The sequence below is a fragment of the Haemaphysalis longicornis genome, unplaced genomic scaffold (assembly GCF_048455015.1).
Source record: "Haemaphysalis longicornis isolate Haplotype H1 unplaced genomic scaffold, Haemaphysalis longicornis Haplotype H1 scaffold_4, whole genome shotgun sequence".
Taxonomy (NCBI): domain Eukaryota; kingdom Metazoa; phylum Arthropoda; class Arachnida; order Ixodida; family Ixodidae; genus Haemaphysalis; species Haemaphysalis longicornis.
In genome coordinates, this window is record NW_027526361.1 from 72,933,712 (window position 1) to 72,956,199 (window position 22,488).

The window sequence follows — 22,488 nt, forward strand, 5'->3', positions numbered from 1 at the left end:
AAATCGGAGGTGGAAGTTGCCTCCAAAACAACAGCCATGACAGCTACTCGTTTATTTATTGCTGCATTTGTCTTACGCCATAACAAGGTTTCTGCAAAGCTCTCAGCTCAGCCAATTCATTTTCAAGCGACGCTCGCACAACAAAATTGTGAATTTCACTTTCCTCATTGGCAATCGCAGAGTATTCCCTTCAAGTCACAAATGACTGCTTCGATTTGAAATCACACTAACAAAATAATTATTTGCTTCATGTTCACTTTGAAACAAGAGACCACTGTTTACACTGGTCTACTTAGGACTGTTGCTCATTTTCTTTCCCAGCTGTTCTCACAGGAAGCTAACTAATATCGTAACCAATAATGGGAAGAGCCCCCCCCCGGCTTGCCTTGTCGGAGCAGTGCATGCGTGCGATGCCCTCGGCGATGCGGATCATGCTCTCGAGCTGCCGGACCGTGATGCGCCAGGACGACTTGGAGATTCCGCCCGCGTCACGCTGCCGCAGCTGACGGTACTGCTCCACCAGGTAGTCGCGTGCCTCTGTGCTCACCTGGGTTTCAAAAGGAGCGCAAGAGGGGCTCGCTTTCATGCTCGCAGCAAAAAAGAAAGGAACGTAGCACTTCTCTCGTGACAAAAATGCCACTGTCTGTCATGTAAGTGGTAGGGCTCCATAATGGTTACGAGAACAAAGCAGTTTATGAATTATTGTGCCAAGCTGTCATAAACGGAGAAATTATAATGATGCTAGTTTGTAGACTGAGGATATGTGCAGTTTTCGAAAGAAAAATGACGACAATAATGTGGGCGGGGTAGCATTGCAAGCAATGGAAAGACAAGAGTGCTGTCTTAAAGGAGTACTGACACCAGTTTTTGGCATTAATATTATTGCACAGTTCGCTTCCTTTACTCAACAGAATACCCTGGCTGAAATATGAGCGGCCTGCGACGCGAAGAACATACTCTAATTGGATCTCATTTATCGCGCTGACGGAGCAGCGCGTGGAGCGGCAATCAGCAAATGGACATCAGCGTGACATCAGCCCGTGATAGCCAAAAGAAGTGACGTGACAGCGTTCATCAAAAACTCGTGAAGTCACTTCACGCGCGCAACCCCGTGAGTGGCGAGCGGGCGCCGGCACATTCACAAACGGGTGCACGTAGCCAGAGTACAGGCATGACCGCTGCCCAGACAGGCACACTTGGCAAAAATAAAGTTCCACACACAGGAAAGGAAGCGATAATATAGCCCAGAATCGCAATAGAAGTCGCCATCAGGACTTTAAAAGCGGTCATCGAATTTCCGCCGCAATGGTAGGCCTAGCACCTTCAAGCAGCTCAGCCGTTCAGCTCCGGCGGCGGCGCGGTCGAAACAACGCCCCCACTGGCCTCCGCAGTGTTTTGACGTCCGGATAAAGCAGTGAGGTCATACCAGGATTCTGTCATATGCGCCTTTTGGGATGAAAGTGCGGAAATTTGAAACAAACGATTTTCAGGCCGCTCAATGTAATTAATTATCGCGTGCTGGAGTATTTAAAGTGCTGTTTCGGGTTCGCCAGACCATTAAGCATCGATAAAAGCAATAAAAGTGGATCATAAAATTTTCATGTCAGTACTTCCTTAACTCTTTCACGACGGCGCCATAGGCAATCGGAAGCCGGCGTCCGATGATTTTAAATCTCCCGCAAAATCTGAAACCCGCGCTCCACAGACAACTATCGCCATCTGGTGTGTTCATTGGCAACTTCTCTTTCAATTTCGGTTTCGTTTGTTTATGTGTCTCGTGTGGTGCCGGCGTAGCAAGAGAAATTTGAAGTGAAGGGGGAGGGGAGGAGGAGGAAAAATGGCGTCGGGTTCGCGCCGCACTCCGCACAGTCGGACTGCTGTAGCAAGCACTTCGGCCGCTCCTGCTGTCGATTTTTATGATTCCAGCAGCAGTGAGGGATCAAGCAATGATGTGGGATCCTCAGATTTCAGTTAGGACGACGAAGCTCCGGTTCAGGTGCCTCGCACTTCAACAAGTGCTGGCAGGTAATTTCGTTGCGACTCCGCGCTGTATTTATAAACAAAACGTGCTTCTTATCTGACGACTGCGGTTTTGATTTTGTGTTGAGGGTCTCGAGAACGTACGGCCGGGATATTTTGCCAAATGCACCGCGCCGTATCGCGCTATCACCTTCAAGATAACCTGGCGCTGGTGTCAGATTAGCGCTGCAGGGTTCAGGTGCGACGCTTGTCGAGAGCGCTCGATTTTTTTTTCTTGTTTTTTACCACCGAACTGATAAGAATTTTGTGCGAGGACACAAAAGAGTATACCGTAATTACCCGATTCTAACGCGCACCCGATTTTCCTGACAAAAAAACTAAAAAACTTGCACCTCCGATTGTAACGCGCACGGCACTGTGTGAGCAAGAAAAACGAATGCGAGAGAAACGGGTGATTTATTTCCCGAAGTAATCTCACTCATCTCACTTCTCGTCGCTCTCCGCTGACCACAACATGTCGTCCTTGGTGCCGTCAAGCACGTTCGCAATGCCACACTTCTGAACTAACGTTCAACCATGGTCGATGGGATCGTGGCCCACGCCTCACACGCCCATCCCGCGAGCTTCTCCAGAGGCGCACGCTTGAGCCGACCGCTCGTTTTGAACGCGTGAGAGCCGCTGCTGCCATTGCTGTTACCAAGCGCGCAAGTGGAACGATTTGACGATTTGTGTGAACGCCGATGGAAAAGCCTAGGCGCCTCCTATGCTACCTGCGTCCGAAAAATCGTTGCTAAAAGCTTGGGCGCCATCTTGACATGGCGATGGCGATGGGTGGGACGAATTTTCCGCTGTTTCGGTTTCGGTTTCGTATCCGATTCTAACGTGCATGCGATTTTTCGACCTATTTTTCGGGCAAAAAAGTGCGCGTTAGAATCGGGTAATTACGGTACTTGGATGCACGTTTTACAGCGACTCACTCACCCTTGAGTGCCCTCGCGGCGTGGCACAGCCGTCAGTTGCGCTAGGTTAACGGGCCCTCAAAAATCCAAAACTTGGTGTACACTGTTGATTTATATATTAAATCATAGCCAAGGAACGTAGCAACAATTTGTATATCTTAAAATACGTGAAATAATTTTTAGACCCGGTAAATGTGCCGATTTGTGTTTTTTGTATACTTTTCTTGCAGGCTTTTTTCTTATTACTTGACGAATAAACTGTAAGTAATTGTACCTTTAACAAAACTGCTGCTTTGTGTTTGGAAGAGCAATCTATAAGCTACAATTTCATGCATAGCAAGGCTATGTGTGTCCAGTAGCTCAAGAGAAAAAAAATGTTTTGTGGAAGCACCTAAAATCGGCCGTTTTTCCGCCGTAACGAAAGAGTTAAGGGGGGAGCTGGGGATCGGAGCAAACTTTTTTATTTTTTGACATAGAGTAATGAAATTTGGTAGGCACATTGGAAAACACTCCAAATGGTGAATTTTGAAATTTAAGAATGATACCTTCAGTAGTTTTTGTGTTACAGAGGTGTACATGTTGCCCGCTCGTGGAAAGCCTAGCAAGGTATTGACATATGGTAGGAAGTTCAGAATACTTTTAAATTGTAGTCAAAAGAACACTACAGGGTATGACATTCTTCGAATTTTTTTTACACCCTTCATTTTTTTTACACAAAACATTTTTTTCACCTGTAACCAGTAGTATACAGCTGACTTGGCCGTAGATGTCACTTAAAAAAAATATCTAGGCCCTAAACTGAAAATCCGAGAATGTCATACCCTGCAGAACTCTTCAAAGATTGAAATAAAACAAGCAGTGTCGAAATCCGCCCAGTGGTTGCCATGCTATCCTTTCCACGAGCAACAAAGAACTCGTAAAACGCACTTTTGAGAAAACGGCTCTTGAAGTTTACGAAGACTTCACGATTTTTCGAACTGCACCAGCAGCATAGTCCTTGCTGTCCTTGCTTGGGAACAACCTCAAAGACCTTTGCCCTTCGATTTGGTGCATCTGGGAGGCCTTCCTGGCCAATTGAAGGTTTTCATGTGCAGGCCTTCAGATGGCAGAAGCACCAGTTTTACACCTAGTGTACCACAAAGTTTGCTATGGGCTACTAGGGTACCTAAACTTTACTTGATGTATGCCTAATGCATAACTGTCTCCAAAATGAAGAGTAAGGCATGGTTTCGTTTTATATTAATGTTCCAGTAGACTTTCAGCAGATTTCTGGGTTTCATAACATTGCCAAAGCTACAGCTTAGTACATGAGGCTGTTCGGTGTCAAAAAGTTATATCTGGGCATCACAAGCATAAGATGAGCTATTTGAAAGCAGAGTATAGATTTTTTACACAATTACAACATTGATTATTATTAGCATACCATGCTCTTCACCTTCAGGAGAATCAATCATTTCAAGATAGACAACAGAACATTGCAAACATTGCGAAAATAGAAAACCCAATAAAAATAAATATCGAATTGTGAATGCTGCACCCTTACGGCGTCTTTTCTAATTTATTTAACACTGAAAATATTATTTTGTAATCCCAGACTTCGTTGTACGAACTAGTTTAGAGCCACGGCAAAAGGTGACGGTTCATTGCACCCCCCCCCCCCCCCCCGTTCTACAATTCCCTACGCGCGCGTTCCCCACGATCGTAATTTAGGTAACCTTGATATGGTTGATAACTTCGCTTTTCACATTAAATTTCACTTCCCGTACATCAATTATTATTACTCGCGTGCAATAGCAACCGATCCCGCAATCGGCCGCTGCCCGAACACGTCGCGCCAATGCAGCGCGCGCCGCAACTTCTGCCGAGTCGGTCATTCCATTCCCGAAGCTCGCGAGCACGCTGTGCAACACAGCAATAACTCAGCGTTTTATAACATCGCAATGCTCACAATGCGTCCAAAAGTTCGCTTCACGAACCGTAATTGTAGGCGCACGCACCACGCTTCCCACTCAAGGACAGACCACGGCGACGTCGCGGGCACGTTTTCGATGCGTCTTTCGAGCCGCGCACCTCCCTATCTGGCGCACGATCTCAACATTATCGCCGCGATAACAGTAATGTCACTGTTCAGTACCGCAACAGATAAAACGAGTAAACTGCTACCGAGTCGACCGGGAAACCTTGAAAACATCGGGAGCGCAGTGCGCGTAAAATGCGCAGCAGCCCGGCGGCCATGTTTTTGCTGGCATGGCGGCGCCCAATCAGGAGAGCCGTATCTAAAAACGCGGCCGGACAGCCAATCGCGTGTTACCATCTATCGGTTGCTTCGTTTCACTATCTTTCTCTTTCTGCCGTTTGTGCGTTTGTGAGCGAGCGATGACAAAAGGAGCGACCGGAAAACGAAAGTTAAAGAGTCGGCCGATCTAACGCGACCAAGATGGCGGCGCCCGGTAGCGTCGTTCCGGAGATACAGCGCTGCGAAAATTGCCGTGTTTTCGTCATTTTGAGGAAATATTTTGCCACCTCAGCCGATATAAATATTTTTCTTTGACACTTCGCGATCGTTTGCGGCGGGGAAACTTTGTGAACGCATAGAATATAAAACGTGCAATCCGAAAATGTGAGTTCCGAAAAAACGATTTTTTGGTCACTTTCCGAAATCTGATCCCCGCGTCCCCCCTTAAGCACTTTTTCTGTCCCACTTATGTTCTTTTGTCTTGTTTTTGTACTGTTTTTCGCAATTAACCATTACCCAACTTACTTAGGCCTCTACATTATAAAAACACCCCGTATAAACAATTCACAGCAGTGATCGAAAAAATGTGCGATAATGAGAGTAAATGAAGTGCCTGTGTATAGGTGATGCTAAGAATTACAATGTTTATAACACTGGTTTCCTTGCAGAGTTACTGAAACTGGATACGAAACTAGATACCCACTGGTGACCTCCAGTGTTCTGCGACCTTACTCTGTTACGTCCCAGCCAAGGCCGTTGACATCGAAGGTTAAAAACTTTGCGACCAATCTGCACCCGCAACCAAGCTATTGTCAATAGTAAAGACTAGCTTCCCTTCCTGCCTTACCTTGGGCTTGAACATGCGTGCAAACTGGATGTAGCGCTGAATGTCCTCGTGGCTGTACGTCTTCTCCAGGCTGTCACTGTGGTGGCAGTGCAGGTCGATGATGCGCCGCGCTATGGCATAGTCGGTGACCTGTGGTTGGCAAGACACAGCATTGCACACTTCATTCATTGCACACACAGTACATTTTTTCTTTTCGCAACGTGTGGGTACTGGTGCTAGGACAAAGATGCTCCATAATAGGGCCTTTTTCACGCTTTACCTGTTGAAGCAAACTGTGATGCAGTCGCCTTTTACAGCCTCAATCGAGACTGACCAAACAGCTCTTCTTCACTACATTTTCCTCTTTCACAGCACAATGAGCGGCTTCAGATTTCACTCTGTACAGAAGGCTGCTCTAGCCTTGACAGCGATTTTTTTATTTTTGTAGAAATAAGTGCTCCAACCAGACTTCAGCTCCAGATAAAAAAGACCCAGAGTGCCGGCACAGTCCAGAGTGGGCCGCCTATTACAGGGTGCACAGTAACTGTGAAGTTAGTTGACAGTAGGCTTCCACATTCACTTACTGCCAGACTTCTCAAAGCAAGTGTTAACAGTCTTTTTTTTTTTTTTTTTGTGAACCCGATGACAGTGAAAATGCTAAAAAATAAAAAGAGGGAAGAAATAGTTTTCAAAATATTTGCAGTGTTCCCGCAGCACACCTTTACACTGCAAGCCATCATAATAATAGCAATACAAAACAGTCTCATAGAAAAGAGCACCTTATTTATGAGCTCAAAAACACAAATTGGTAATAATCACTTCGTAGCAACGGCATATGTGATGATGACCTATTTTTTGCAGCCACAATTTAGCAGGTTGGCTGCAAGAAATCTTTGCACAAGCCATTGTTATTACTGAAAATTGTTTCAGACAGTGAAACGTGGTGGCCCACCTCATTGCACTCGTCCACCAGGATGAAGAAGAGGTCAAAGCGGGACATGATGGGTGGTGAGAGGGCGATGTTCTGGCGCAGCGACTTGGTGCGGTCGTAGCGACCTCCGATTGGATTGGCCGCGGCCAGGATGGAAGTCCGGGCATTCAGTGTGGCCTGCGAGGCGAGCAGAGTTGTGGCGAGTGTTTCATTTGGCGATGCCCCTCCCGTCATCTCTGTTACAAGAGGAGAAAGTTGCATGCATAGCCAGCGTTATGTAACACAAGTGTGTTGCAGCTTGTGGCCCTTTGATGGAAAGACACTGAATCACGTAATACAGTAAAACCTCGTTGCAAGAGACACTCACGGGAGCCGGGAAACATGTCTCTTGTAACCAAGGTCTCCTGCATGCTATGTTGCTTACATGGCTAGCATAGGAAAACTAACCAAACCATTCTCATTCAAACATCTCTTATGACCAAGTGCCTCTTGTAATGACGTTTTACTGTATTACATGCTGTACTGTATTATACAGCATGTGGGAACACATGCAGCAAGCGTTGCCGTCATCCCTCTGCACAACACCCTAGCCACTGTGCTGACAGGTAAGGCGTGTATGAAATCTTGGCAGCATTAGTCACAAACAACAAGCTTGTCTTGGGACAGAAAGGGGCAGGGCAAGAAATGTTTGAGACCTCCTCTTATCTTTTATTCAAAGAATTCTCTCATCCTTCTATTCACTGACACTTGCACATAAATCACTGCCCATAGCACAACCCAACATGATAAGGGAGGCAAGACAACTGCGAACTAACCCTACCTGCTGGTTTACGCTTGCAGGGAAGCTGCCCATGCCAAGTTACCGTGATCAGTGAACCGTTCACAACTTTTTCTCAACACCCCATTCGTCTCGCAGTGGAGAGCCCCTCCCCTTCGTCACCTTGACTCCAGCCTTGGTGATGGAGATAGTCTGCTGCTCCATGGCTTCGTGGATGGCCACCTGGTCGCGCAGGTCCATCTTGTCAAACTCGTCAATGCAGCACACACCCTGGGAAGGGGAAGACGACCACGGGGTGAGCGATTCAGCCTGATACGGCGAGCCAACAAACACTCTGGGAGTCCACCTGGTTACAGTTGAACCTAGTTATAAGAGGCACGAATGTAACAGACGGTCAGGTATAAGAGACACTATTCACCCGCACGGTTGGCCGCCCAATCTTTCCCATTAATTTTAATTCTTTTATACAGTAGAATCTCGATGATACGATTCTGGGTGATACGAATTTCGGGATGATACGAATTTCTGAAAAGTCCCGGCAAAATTGCATTGTTTGCAATGGGAAAATTTTCTGCTGTTACGAACGGACCTGCGCGGCCCGGCGGATGATACGAACGAACCGGCGAGGCGCCCGACTTCCGAACAAGCAAGTGACGGCTCTCTCTCCCCATCTGTCACTCTTCTTTCTCCAGAAACGGCCGGGCTGTTGTTGTCTGCTCGCGAAAACGCGCCCCGCACGCCCAATGCGCGCCGCGAAACCTCTCGCACGCTGCGCGCGCCGCGGCCGGCGGCGGCAACATGGCGGCGGCTTCGGCCGCGAAGTGGCACGGCCGCTTGAGCGACTGCTTCTAGCCGCTCTTTAAAATGCCACTCAAGGCAGACACGAAGTTTCTTGTGCAGTAAAGGAGCTGATAACGTTGGCGAAAACGGCACTATAAAACACCATCCGCGCCGCTAGTGAAAGCGCCCATAAAATATCTGCCGGAGTGCTAAGCCTAAACATCTCGGGCGGAGCCAGCGGGCTGTCTTGAGCGTTTCGCAAGTCGTCAGCGTCTTTTTCTGACCGAGGTAGCAGATACCGCGGGCGCGAAATCGTCAATGCGGCCGTGAAAATACAGCACGCGCAAAGCCGAGGCGTGTGAATCGCGTGCAAAAACGCACCATGCGGTTCACGCTTGACTCTTGCGGCGTGTAGCGAGCTTGGACACCGGGAGTGAGGAGACAAGCGCGAAGCTAGGCGAAGCACTACGCGCTCCAGAAAGGACTGCTTTGTGACATGGGGGTTTAAGAAAAGCAGAAAAATTACGGATTTGTTCACGCGAAAGTCAGAAAAGAAATAAACGAAAATTTTTTTCAGCGCTCAATTTTTTGGTCTGTGTTGGTTCATACGAATTTCGGATGATACGAATATTTTTCGCGGTCCCGCGAGATTCGTATCATCGAGATTCTACTGTAACAGCCACTGGATGTAGAAGATAGTCAGTTCTCCTCGAATTTTGGTCAACAATCTTGCTTGTAACGAACATTTTAACTTTAGATGTGGTGCCACCAGTCACTAACTGCAGTTGCGTCCATTGTGGAAACAAAGAGGACCACAGACATGTGCAGTTGCTATTCATTATAACTTCAGCAAACACACAGGGATTCAGTCAGCTATGAAACAACAACAAGAAGCCCCGGCAATGGAGATGCAATGTACGGAAGTGGTTAAAGCTTAGCACCAAGTGTACAAGCGCAAATGCACATGTAGACTTCTGTGCGAGCCAGGAATACGAGGAGTGCGCTGTTGGCTCTCCCAATCGCGTAGCTCCGAATCCGGAAGAATCGTAGATGTTGAGTCATGCAAGCATGAATAATAGCGGAGGAAGCTGTGGAGGAAGCTGTGCGCCCTGGCTAATCCTCAGGCTTGTGAACTTGACATCTACAATTCCTCTTCCTCCACAGACAGTGAAAGAAGAGAAAGCTTGAAGAAGCTGTTGTAACAACAGTGTAAATACAGTCATGAAGCCAACAAAGATTCAGAACCATTTCATAAATTCTGGGGGCAAAACATCAATTATAATAAACCTTTTGCAACATGCTGTAGTGTTCTTTTGTGCTTAATTTACTTGTAGGGGGCCTACATTGAACTAGGGATTGATCATTAAGGGAAAACATGGTACCCTGCTTATAGGAGACCTCACATGAAAGAGACAGAAACTGCTCCCCGGTACATGTCTCTTATAAAGGGGTTCAACACTACCAGAAAACAATTTCCCAAACCACAGGCACATTTCACATCTTTCCAAATTCATTGATGAGGAAAGCCAGCCCAAAAGAAGTTCTGCGTCTACTCAACAACATCGCCCTCCAATCAATCAGCAAAAATCTTGCCAAACTTGAATGCGAAACTGTTGCATGAATAACAAGCACCAACAGGGAAATGCGCAACTGTAAAAGAACACGCACTTGGAACAATTTTACCCCAAGAACAGAGAATGGGAAGAGTGCACTCACATTGTCAGCAAGCATGAGAGCGCCAGCCTCGATGACGAATTCATGAGACTCTTCATCACGAACGACGGCGGCGGTAAGACCAGCCGCAGTCGAGGCCTTGCCGCTGGTGTAGACGGCGCGCGGTGCAAACTCCGACACCTGCCTGGAGGACAGACAACACGCAATCAGTCAACCCTCAGGCTGATATGCAAAGCCTGGAATGACATTACACTTCTGTAAAACTACGGAAATTATTTCTATCATGAGTTTGTAATGCATTCGCATGCAACCTTTTGGCACATGAGCACACATCAGCACTGGATTCTAGCAGCCAGTAAACTCACTAGTGAGTACGCAATAAGATTGTCAGATTCAGAATTTGGTCCCTTTGCAGCTTCGACCTTCACTGCACCATAATTTCTTAATATTGCAAGGAATCGCTACGTGGTGCCACAAATTACACGAGTTAGTTGCACAGCTCAGACTGTCCCCAAACCAGTCCAGCAAAGACCCGCCAACATTCCACCTTGACTGCCCGCGCTATCTCACCCTCAAAACAACACTAATCATGGAAGCAGAACTCGGAATACTTTCCCACTAAACAAAACATGCAACCCTGCCAAGCCGTATTTGATGAAGAGGAAAGAAAAGCTACAGAAATGTTAACAATATAGACTAATAATAGCTCAGGCTTTGGTGTGACTGCCATTTTAAGAATACATGTTAATAGGTTGCACTTTGAAGTAGCGTACTTCACGGTGCATAGGTCACGTTTTCTTTTTCTCAAAAAATCCAATTGTGCACGTTATATGCACAATTTCCTGCACGTTTCAGCCTAAACAGCATGGTGAGGGGGTGAAAAAAAAAAAAAAGAAAGAAAAAACGTGGCCACTTTTCCGCCCAATGTCCCCACACTCAAAGGATTGATGCTGTCTTCCTGGTGGGGAAAGGGGCTTTGAAACAGGAAATGAAGTGCACTATGCAATCACGGTTCTCTAATGGCAGCATATAAAAAAAAAAAAAAAATAAAAATAAACGGAGAATATTAGTGTTGCAGCTAGGTGCTTTGTCCTTGCTGCTTCAAAGTCAGTTCACTTCATTAGACTGTCGCAGATGTTGAGCAAAGTCATCATACAAACGATGGCTTTGCGACAACACCTCGAAGTTGCGAGAGGAAATCTTGAGTGCTCGAAAGCAATTTGAAAGAACTCATTACTATTTTTAGTATGTGCAGCACATTCACTCATTGTTTAAAATTTTGTGATGTAACATATGGCAGCTGCTAAATAAAAGAATGTAAAGGCTGTGTGGCGAGTAAATCGGGGACAAAAAGAAAAAAAAAAATATTTCTTCCACTTGAGTAATACCTGGCAATGACCAAACTTCCAGCGAAAATGGCAGTTAGTAGAGGGTGCAACTTAAAGACCGGAAAACATGGTATGAGCAGCTTGTCTGGCATGTAAGAAGCACGATTTTGAAGGTACGTTGCGCTTGCTGTGAACACAGAGACAGACGGGAAAAAAACGTAGACTTTCACGAGAAGACAGTGCACTAACTGATTTATTCGGAACAAAACAAAAATATAGATAGAAAACACAGAATGCAACAACGAATTCCAGATAGATGGGGAGGGGGAGTCAGACGGGTGAAATATACTGATAAAAAGAGATAAAAAGATGGCGGTGGTCGAAGCGGGTCCACGTGCAGTCATTAGAAAGATGATTCTAAAGACTTAATCCCACGCTGGGTGAGCGCAATAGAAGGGGTGCTCACGCATTCACCCTCACGTCCTGAAATCATTGAAAACGCTTTGTAAATCTCCCGGGACATTTTATCTTTAGCGCGGAACAAAATGGTGGTTTCGTCAAATGCGGCCTCACACTTGCACCTCGCACGGTGTGCTCAAGATTTCCCACTGCGCTGACTTGTTGGCAGGCATATCTATGCTCACGCAGACTTTCGTTGATACATTGGCCTGATTGCCCGATGTAGAAACGACCGCAAGACAAAGGTATCTTATATACAACACCCTGCGCGCAATTCACAAATTTTCGCACGTGCCGAACCTTGCATGTTGCCTTAGATGCTCCCTTTTCTTTTTCTTAACTGCAAAGCCTTACAAAGGCCACCGAACTGGAATTTGTTGTTGCATTCTGTGTTTTCTATACATGTTTTTGTTTTGTTCCGAATAAATCAGTTGTTAGTGCACCATCTTCTCGTGAAAGTCTACGTTTTTTTCCCGTGCCCGTCTCTGTGTTCACAGCAAGCGCAACGTACCTTCAAAACCATGTTACACCAACTAGCCCGACATCAAGCTTTACTGAAGAAGCACGAGTTCAAACGGGGCCCGATGCTCACTTGAGGAACTGGCTCTTGGCCGTGCTGGGGTCTCCCACAATGCAGACGTTGATGTCGCCCCTGAGCGTGGTGTTTTCCTCCGTTGTCTTGGGCACGCCGCCAAACAGCATGATCAGGATGCCACGCTTGATCTCATCATTGCCTGCAAAGGTGAAACGCACGCATAAGGCAAAACGCTTGCACTGCAGTCTGTTTTTTGTAGCGAGAGCTACAATGACCGTATTCTCGCCGTTTCGCTGCAACCGGTGGCCGCACCTCAGTACCCTAGCTGGCAGCGGTTCCTAGGGAACGTGCGACGACTAGAAAACCTAGTGATTCCCTAGCCGCCACAGCTAGCAGCACTGCGCCAAATAAAAGAGAGAGAGAGAGAGATAAAAATAAAAATATATTTTTTTAAATTAAAGAATAGAAAAACCAGAAAAAAAAAATCACGTATATAGAAGGGGCAGCTCGGCAGGATTCGTCATCAGGCTTCGTCGCTCGAACGAAACCAAGAGGGGACAGCGAGCCAAGGAGATGGAGGAAGAACGAGCCGCATGCCTCGAAAAGCGTCATAACCGTACAGAGAACCAAGCTAAAAAATAGCATGACCCATACCTCTCGCTACACACGCCCAGGCATAAATGAGTTAAGCCACAGCCAAATTTTTTTCCCCAATTTAGTTCATCTAGTGCAGAACAGCAAAAGTCTGAAATAAATGGTCAATGCTGCCTGAGTATGAGAACGCTCAAGTCGAAGCTACATGTTGCAGCGCTGATAAAGATTTTACGTATTCAGCTCAGTATCCCTTCGAGCGCTCTAGCCTACATGAAGCGCAGGGAGAAATAGTTTGAAAATCCTCTACACTATCACGTAATGTAGGATACAGTTATGCAAAAAAATTACTGAGAAAGTGCAAGAATGCAGCCGCCCAGGTAGCCAAGTTGGTAACGCATTGGATGCCCAATCCAAAAATATAGAAGTCGTGGGTTTGGTCCCCATCTTGGGCACACGTTTTTCTCCACTTTCTTTACCAACATTCCAACAAATGGGCACCTTCATTCGTAAAACAGTCCAACTACTCCCCCTATGCTTTGAATAGCAGCATGCTAGTCTCCTGGCTTTCCTATTTGTATTCATTCAACAAGCCCCCCTCTTTTTTTATTCGCACATATATATATGGCTTCTTCATAGGCACTGTTGCAGCTGAGAGGGTTTCCGGACCACACAGTAAGTTTGCCGTCCTTACGGTGAAAACTCGGAGAAGTGCCTCAAAGACAGCTTTAGCTCCCAAAATCGTCAAGCTTCTGTGTCCATCCAGGCAACCTTCTGGCTAGAATTAGAACGACGTGCGTTGGTCCCTTGGTGCAAGGGATCCCATCAGTGAGGAGTCACACGAGACGCGGAACAAGGAGAAGGGAGATCTCCTCCCTCAAGATGGCAGTCCACACACCAAAAAGCTTCAGAGTACTATTCCCTCTGCAGCAGCCTTTAAAAAAAGAAGAGCGAGAGAGAGAGAGATGAGAGGCCCACCGTGGATGGTGGGGAAGAGGCTGGCGATGAGGTTGTGGTAGAGGTTCTTGTCCTGGCTCATGGCGTAGATGCGGTCCCACTGTTGCGGGGTCAGCTGCTGCTTCATGGCCTCCGGCGTGAGCTCCTCGGCTGAGGCCGCCTTGCCTCCCAGCTGCATGCACGGGGAACAGATCGGTCAACAACACCTGACACACCCTCTTTACAGCAAAGGAAGAACTTAAACCTACTGGGTCAGCTTAGAATCACACCAGTACCGGCTGTGGCCCATACGTGAAAGCAAGTGCACAAACAAAGCAAAACCTCACTGATGTTAGAAACTTGAGGTTTTCCACCCTCAGCTGTCATTAGTGCCCAAACTGTCGATGCTGGCCAAACATAACGTTGTCGAAGAGGATTAGACAGCCAGCTAGCAGTCCTTCAGAAGCTAAGGAAGGCGTTTAGGAGGTCGCAGCGGCTTTCTAGAGAACACAAAAACAACCCAGCAACTTTTCGCACAGCATGGTGTGTACCTGCATTTTCTTGAACAAAAATATGGGGCGTGTTCATTACTTGAGGGCTAAAAAAATCGAATGTTCATGGTCAACGTGGGGTATGTGTTTATTTACTACGCAAGTGCAATCGCTACCAAGAAAATATGGCGGTACACATCCATGCCTGTTTTAGACTAGTGAATCTCTGCACCAGACAGATTAAAAAAAAAAAAAAAAAAAAAAAAAAAAAAAAAAGTGTTCAACCATAAATGAATGAATGCCACCCCAGCTTGGTTTGGCTTGGCTTGGCCACTGACCCTGGGGTTGGTCTGCTCGACCGTGCAGGCGAGGAAGGCCAGCCGGTAGGACATCTCGCGCACGCCCAGGTTCTTGAGGCCACGGACGCCCTCCGCCTCGAAGCCCTCTGGGCCTTTGTGGTGTGCAGAGCTTTCTGTGCGCAGGCCTAACAGAACGAGGGATGACCGAGAAGGGGGGGAGGGAGGGAGGGAGAGAGCGAAATGTGAGCAACTTGCGAAGAGTTTCTCAACGAGTTAAAAAACAATGCACACTGCCCTCTGATCTAGTGGTGAAATGGGTCATCATTATCATTTAATCGCTGAATCGCAACAATTTAGCAGACGGTGATGGTCACACCACTCCTCAATTACATTATTTCAAAGGAATCACTTGCTGCTGGAATTAATTTTTTTCTTTGTAGCTTTTTTGGCTACTTGGACAACGGGCACAAAAGACCTTGGCTGAAGTATCCAACAACTTTTAAATAATTTTTTCTTTTTAAAATAAAGCAACATTTTTTTTAAAGCAAAACGTGAAGTGAGCAACAAGCCCACATTTGACGAGACTGTACTTTATGAGCCCACTCATAAGATACAACAGAGCTGAGAGCACCTCTATGCTGGTACGAAAGAAAATAGAAGCCAATGTTACACATACAATGGTAGAGTAAGTTGGGAAACTGCACAAAAGAGAATGCATATCTTCTAATAAAAAAACAAAACACTATTAGAAAACCCAAAATTGGGGCAAGCTCATACCTGCCAGGTTTGCCGGGATGGCATTAGGGAGATCTCACTGGGGTGGGGGGGGGGGGTAGTAGCAACAACAGAATGGGTAACTTCACACACATTTTTTTTATTTACTTACAACATAGCAGGAAATGAACTGTTTCGTTTCTTCATCCAAACTACCAACAAGCTGCACCACTTAAATGTTCGACGTGGCTGACGCCGCCCTTTTCAGAAAGTCCTGGAAATAGTACTGCAAGCACAATACAAAACAGCAAGAACTGAACTGTTTTGTTGTTTCGTCTAAACCAGGGGTTCTCAGGCATGTTGGTCCCAGGGAACCCTGCTAAGCCCCCCCTCTCCTTCATTCCGTTCACGCTACATTCACATGCAATAAATTCGCTTGCTTGCTTTTGAATTTATTGCTCGTGAATATCGACTTTATGCGAGCGCGTATGCTAGCGGCACCTATTTCCAAACAGGAGATGTGTGCAGGGGGGTAATATAAGGCAAAGATTCAAGTACAAAAGTTTAACCACGCGGCCCGTTTTCAGAGTCTGGCTGACTACAAGCTTCTGCACAGCTCACGCCTTTGTGTTGTGCACTGAGATGTGCTTACTGACACTTGGGCATGCGTAATGGAGGTTCCTTAGATCGATCGCACCTCGGGTTCGCCATCTACCTAAGTTACTTAGCGAGTGCGGAACGAGGGAAAATTTATCAGTGGCCCGCGGAACCCCGAGGAGGGGCCTGCGGAACCCCTAGGTTCCGCGGAACCCACTTTGAGAAACCATGGTCTAAACCAGTGGTTCTCAGCCATGACTGCCCCGGGGACCCCTTCCGGTCTTCCGAAAGTGGTGGGGGACCGTATACGATGGAGCATACGTTGATCGGTGTCATAATGTCAAACAATTTGCGCTTGCAGCTCACGTCGCCCACAGACTTACCCAATGCCCGCCTTTTCTGCTTGACTTTAATGACTAAGCGGGCCATAATGTCAAACAATTTCCTCTTGAATTTAAATTCTTCTAAATACCTATACGCTGCCTTTACTCGGTCTGTATTTTTTTCCTTCTCATAGCTAGTGAGTTGTGCAAAAATGAGGTGTTCAAATATGTGCTACGTGTAGAAACTAAGCGTACATGTAATGCGACGAAGCCACCTTTTTGAATTGCAAGCCGGTGCTGGCAAAATCGAGAAAAGAATGGCAGGGGGAAAGTTTCGAGGGAGGCTTCGCGGACCCCTCAAATGCTCTCGCGGACCCCCTGAAGTCCGCGGACCCCCATTTGAGAATCACTGGTCTAAACTAACAAGCTACACCACTGGAGACTTGCTAAATCTTCAGAACGGCCGTGCTCGTGCGTAAATGAAAGCGGCGGCAGCACTGCGTTTCTATAAACAGTAAACTAACAATGGGACGAACAGGTTCACCGTCTGTGCATGGCCAACTACGCTTTTTAAGCACTTCACTAATAACAATGCCAATTGGTGTCGGGTTGGATTGTCAGGTATACCTCCGGCACATTGTGGCCAGACTGGGAAAAAGATTTGGCCAAAGACGGGTGCATTTTCTGGAGATTTTTGTTTCGGTTGTACAATCGTACAAAAGCATAAAAATTCGGTAGTCTCCCGGAAAATTTGGGAAACCTGGCAGGTATGCAAGCTCTTTAAAATAATTATTTAGAAAAGTCTAGGAAGGCAAGTCTGAAACCCCGAGTAAGGTAAAATTTTTGTTTTCTAGCTGCTACCTCCTGTTACAACTGTACGCCCCTTATCAGTGGCCACATAGCAACACTGAAATAGGAAACTACACTTATTTTATTCGGTGCGTTTGCTGTTGAGGTTGAACGTATCACCCACACAAGCCCACCCACACCTACACACCCTCCTCCCAAAGAAACCAAACTAGCAAAGTAAAATAACCTCGAATGAATGATGTTATAATGGCACCAGAAAAAAAACTATGTATCGTTCAATGGCACCAGAAAAAAAACTATATCGTTCAATGGCACCAGAAAAAAAAACTATGTGCCACTCTGACAAGAGTACTCACCTCATGGTATCGCCTCCCAAGCAGCATTAACAGAGAACATGTCATTCAGTTAAAAATCTGTAAGAATGGCACGAAAAGAAAAAAGAGAGAAGCAGCAGCGCCCTCACCAGGGGTAGTTAACTGGCTGACGTCGGGCACCACAATGAGGGTTCCCGTGAAATCACACCGGTCACCAGCCTGGGCCACTTCGACCGCTTCCGCACGCACAATCACCTCCACACTGCACACGGGGTTGGCAGGACAGCCGGCGTATTAATTCTCACACTCTACCATACAAAATGGCAGCTTCTTTGATCAAGCTGCCTGAAAGAGGAGTAATCAACCGCCCAAAAAGTGCTGCATTCGCTCAAAGGCTTTGGCTGCCTTTGGTGCTCGTGTAGCCTCGAGTTGACGCCCCGAACCGTCTCTCTGACATATACCTTTCTACAGGCCAATGGTACATGTGCAGAAAGGAAACACTGGCACCTCGCAAATTTCTGTGGCAAATGCGGGCGTTTTGTACTTTGATAACTCAACCATATTGCTTCACGATTCAGATCAACGCTCCCGCGAGATAGTTGAAGCAGCTGAAATTCAACTAGGCGATTTCAAGTGCGTCAGCAGAACATCGATAGCCTTGTCGGAAACAGAAGGAGCATTCTTAAAAAACAACCGGTCGTGGTAGAGACGGACATGTGTGGGATGGCCCCAAGTTGATCCATTGCTCTATTTTCTTCTGTATTGCTAATGTTCTGTGCGTCTGTCGACTGCCGTCTTTTTAGTTGTATATATTTCACCTTCGAAACACGGCTGTTTTTGCTTTTCGCCTCCTACTGACAAGCAGCCTCCGAGGCAGGGACCGAGCCCACATCCTTGGGCTCATCAGGACAACGCCTTGGCCACTGCGGAGGCAGTGAAAATTTGTGATTGCGGTAACATATATAGGAGCTCTTGTACCCCAGTTGCTGGAACAGGAACATTTGTCATGTGACGAAGGAGTACTGACACGAAATTTTAAAGCTCAGATAACTACGTAAAAAGCTTCCTTTCTATATGGAGATGTCCCCTCGGAAGTTTAAGCCGTAACCGTTCAGTAGAACATATTTTAAATCAATTTTAATCCTTGCGAGCACGAGAAAGCTCATCCACTCCATCGAGCAGGCTCATGACGTCATCTGCACTTTGGCCCAGAAGGCCGATGTCAGGGCTCCCGTGACGTATCGAGGTGGCCGCGGTGGTGTTGGCGCGCGCTTTTCCGCCTTCTGCATCACGTCACAGGTTCTGGGACTGACGTCACGTGCGACTATGGCCAGTCGGGCCAGTCTGGTAAGCGCGCGCCACCCAGACCGGCATTGGTTGTGTTGAGATGAGAACAGTGACGTCAAATGCGCCTTCCCATCATGGCGGCTGCCTCGTTCGCTTCACCAAAACTGAAACTGACATGAATAAACGGAGCTGCAAGTAATTACGTATGCTGGGTTTGACAATCTAATGTGCCATTCTATGATTAGTGAGTAAGGCACTTATAGCCATAAACTTTAAAAAAAAAAAAAAAAAAGTAACAGAAAAATTTCGTGTCGGTACTCCTTTGGTTTTGCTTGTGGGGAGCGGGGGTTCCTGAACGAAGACTGCATGAGCTTACTTTTTGGGCTAAATTTACACAAAAGCAGAGAGGAAACGGAGATGGAGGCGAAAACTGTGCACAAGTGTGATTCAACAGCATAAACAACACACACACACCTGCGTGGGATGTTGCCCCTGGGCAGCTCTGCCTGAGTCTCCTGGATGCGGACTTTCTGGAAGTCCACAAAGGTCGACTTGTTGGGGTCGAGGATGAAGCGTGTCCGGTTCTGACACACAGGATTCCGGCAAATGGTTGGCTGTTGGACAAAACAATGAAAAGGAGGAGAGAGGGATGAGTTGGGAGAGGGGAGAGACACACTTTTCCAGAAAACAGGTCACAGTTGGGGTACTACAAGCTGAAAGCTTGAAAGTGACTTTAGACACGTGCTTCAAGGGGCTCTGAAGACAGAATACAACTTTAATTAGTTTCAAAGAACTAGGCTTCAGTACTTTACTCTGCTCAATCCCAGCCAGCCACAAAAGACATTTTTTAACAGAAAAAATGAAAGTATTCAAAAACTTTCCAATTTCGCGGTACAGTTACCGTATAATGCGGAGGCGGAATATAGGTCGACCCCCTTACCTTGTAGCCGAAAAATGCAAAAAAAAAATAATTAGGTACCAACCATTGTTTTATTGACACTATAACTTGTTTCGTCTCAGATTACTCATTTAAAACTGTCTGAAGTATCGTCAGACGACTGCTTCTGGCTCGCTGTCGCCCACACAGCAGGTCGTCCTCGGTGCAGTCCAGGGAATTGCTAATGCAGCACTTAAACACTCGCAAGACGATGTCATCGTGAAGCGAGCGCAAAGCATGGGACACTCGTGTGCAGACCGGAGCGACAGCCAGTCTGTGCGGGCGGTCAACAAACATCTTGGGGTATCCATTCGTAGAGACATCGCACGACGCTAGCGGACAAAATTTGCCCCTTTGTACAGCAGCACAGGTGCACAGAGCAGCGCCCATGAAATGAGGCCTTCCGACCGTTGCATACCGAGAGCTGCCCCTTCAGCTAACGCCGCTAGCAACTTCTTTTGGCGATACCGAACTGGCGCAAGGCGGACACGTCATTGGCCTTGAAAAACCCCCAACTTTTCTTTTAAATGCTGCTGTAAACTGGCACCAAGTGCCTAAACTCATTTTGAGCAAGAAGATCATTGCACGCACACATTCGCCGACAGCGAGAGAAGCAACAAAACCACACAAAACAAAGATGGCGTCACGCCCGATTGATGGTGGTGGCGATGGTGCCTTTGGGGTTTGGATGGGCTCGATGGGCTGCCCGGTCGCCAGATGACAACTGCCAGTGACTGCAATATAGGTCGAGGGGTGACTTTTCGGCAAATTTTTCTGTAAAAAATCTCGACCTATATTCCGCATTATACGGTACGTGTTATGGGCCACCACCACTAAAATAATTATCGATGTCTTAACTAAAGTGACCATATTCCTCAGACCCCAAAGCGGGACGGGGGGGGGATGTAAGGAAGAACGTGGCACATCGCCTGAAGGGACGCTAAGGTTCAATGCAATTTTGTTTTCACTGAAAGATCACTCGTTTCGTAGTTCTCTCGGCCTTTGTTCGACGAGGAACGATGCGCTATTTGCTGAATAAGTACATGAGTACTGAAGCACATCCACCCATCGTTCGTCGAACGCAGAAGGGTGTACTCAACTGCTTGTTGGTACACTGTAACGTGAAGAAAACTGCTTAGACATTGGGACTAAGCAAGAAACACACAACAGTTTCTAACTTAGTCCCGTCGTGAGCGCTCTTTCCTTGAAGTTTCTCAGACGATTTCTTTTGGCTCTTTCATTTCTCCAGCTTTTTCATTAGTGACACTGGGCTTGATACCCGTTTTCCATATTTCCGGCCAAAAGCAGGACAAAACGCCGTCCCACAAGCAGGCTGCGGGACAGCGGGACCACAGCCGAAAAAGCGGGACGTGTCCCGCCTAAATCGGGACGTCTGGTCACTTTAGTTAACTGCACGCTAGCGTTCAAATGATACTATCAAACGGAACTAGAGGCTCCACTTCGATTGCCAAGTCAGGCGTCTTGGTTATGTTGGTGGCCGCCAATCGCAGAAACAAGCATCTGTGACGTCATAGAAAAGTCGCTGGAAAGTGACGGAGGAGTCGCCATCGCTTCATCTGCTTTCTTCAATATCTCCATTATTTGTTTGAAGTTTTCAGTAAAATTGGTTCCATTGTTATCGGGGCAAAGCAGTCTTTATAATGAACCAAACGAATATTTCTTGTTCATGGCCTCTTTAATGGGGGTTGCCAGAGCTGGTAGATATTGCAGGAAGAAGAGGTGGCCATGCATGTTTTTTATAAAAAGGCCAATAGAGCCCAGGAAGAGACAGTCTTTGCAGTAGTGCTTGGTTAGTAGGCAATCGCAAACAGGTAAAGCTGCACTGCTGCTTGGCACATATTTTTATCTTCCTGCTAAGGACAGCTTAATGAGGTACCCCTGATATTGACCCAACAACGCCCAGCACATCAAATTTGATACACGGTGTTTGAGAAGCCAGAAAGCGATGATAAATCGCATTAATCGAAGACCAAAGCCCAGAGCATCATTTTTGATACCCTGATGGAGTTTTCTTATCTGAGTGGTTGGCACTGAGTACAAGAGTGTTTCCAAACGGGGAAAAGAAAATTATGGAATAATCCGACGCAGACCTGTTCTAGTTGCACAGGCACACGTCGTCGTTCACATGTTCCACTAAGTGGGCCCAAATGAATATTTTTTGTTTTCTTTATCATGTAAGCATCAGGCTTTTGATCCTGCAACTATTGCCCTCCCTCTTTACCAGTGCAGCACTTCTTTCTTCTCCTAGCACAGGCATTGACTTCACATATGTGCACTAGAACTACTGGAAAAATTCGGCTAAGCCGACAAGAAAGAACATGCCTTAATCCAGCCCTGAGCATGGAGAAAGAGCAAGGATAAAGCATCACGTCAAAGATGGCTGCGGAATCAACAAAGGGGGAGGGGGGGGGGGGGGGGCTTGCCCTCCTGAACTTCCCAGTTAAACAAAGCCCCACCTGGGTGTACTTGAACTGCTGCTCGATGCCCGAGACGACCGTCTGGCAGTCGGCACAGATGAAAGTGCCGCTGACCAGCTCTGGGTGGGTCGGGTGGGTGCGCACCACCTGGCCACTGATCTTCAGCAGGCTGCCCACCTTGGCCGTGGTCAGCTCACGCACCCTGCACCAGGAAAGCGCGGTGAAGTGAACCGTTTCACAAGGATGGACTGGCCCATGCAGCGAT

At 46.9% G+C, this 22,488-nt stretch overlaps 1 protein-coding gene across 1 annotated transcript in view; it reads right to left on the reverse strand.

Moving 5' to 3' along the window:
- Mcm6 (minichromosome maintenance 6) overlaps positions 1 to 22,488 on the reverse strand; it is a 32,788-nt gene that overhangs the window by 5,197 nt on the left and 5,103 nt on the right. Inside the window, exons 4-14 of the mRNA XM_077707067.1 lie at positions 22,263 to 22,425; positions 19,323 to 19,462; positions 17,711 to 17,823; positions 14,843 to 14,988; positions 14,056 to 14,206; positions 12,544 to 12,685; positions 10,207 to 10,348; positions 7,873 to 7,980; positions 6,954 to 7,109; positions 6,023 to 6,151; positions 386 to 547 (exon numbers count right to left, since the gene is read on the reverse strand). Coding sequence (XP_077563193.1) covers positions 386 to 547; positions 6,023 to 6,151; positions 6,954 to 7,109; positions 7,873 to 7,980; positions 10,207 to 10,348; positions 12,544 to 12,685; positions 14,056 to 14,206; positions 14,843 to 14,988; positions 17,711 to 17,823; positions 19,323 to 19,462; positions 22,263 to 22,425 — 1,552 coding nt within the window. The remainder of the gene's footprint in view (positions 1 to 385; positions 548 to 6,022; positions 6,152 to 6,953; positions 7,110 to 7,872; positions 7,981 to 10,206; positions 10,349 to 12,543; positions 12,686 to 14,055; positions 14,207 to 14,842; positions 14,989 to 17,710; positions 17,824 to 19,322; positions 19,463 to 22,262; positions 22,426 to 22,488) is intronic.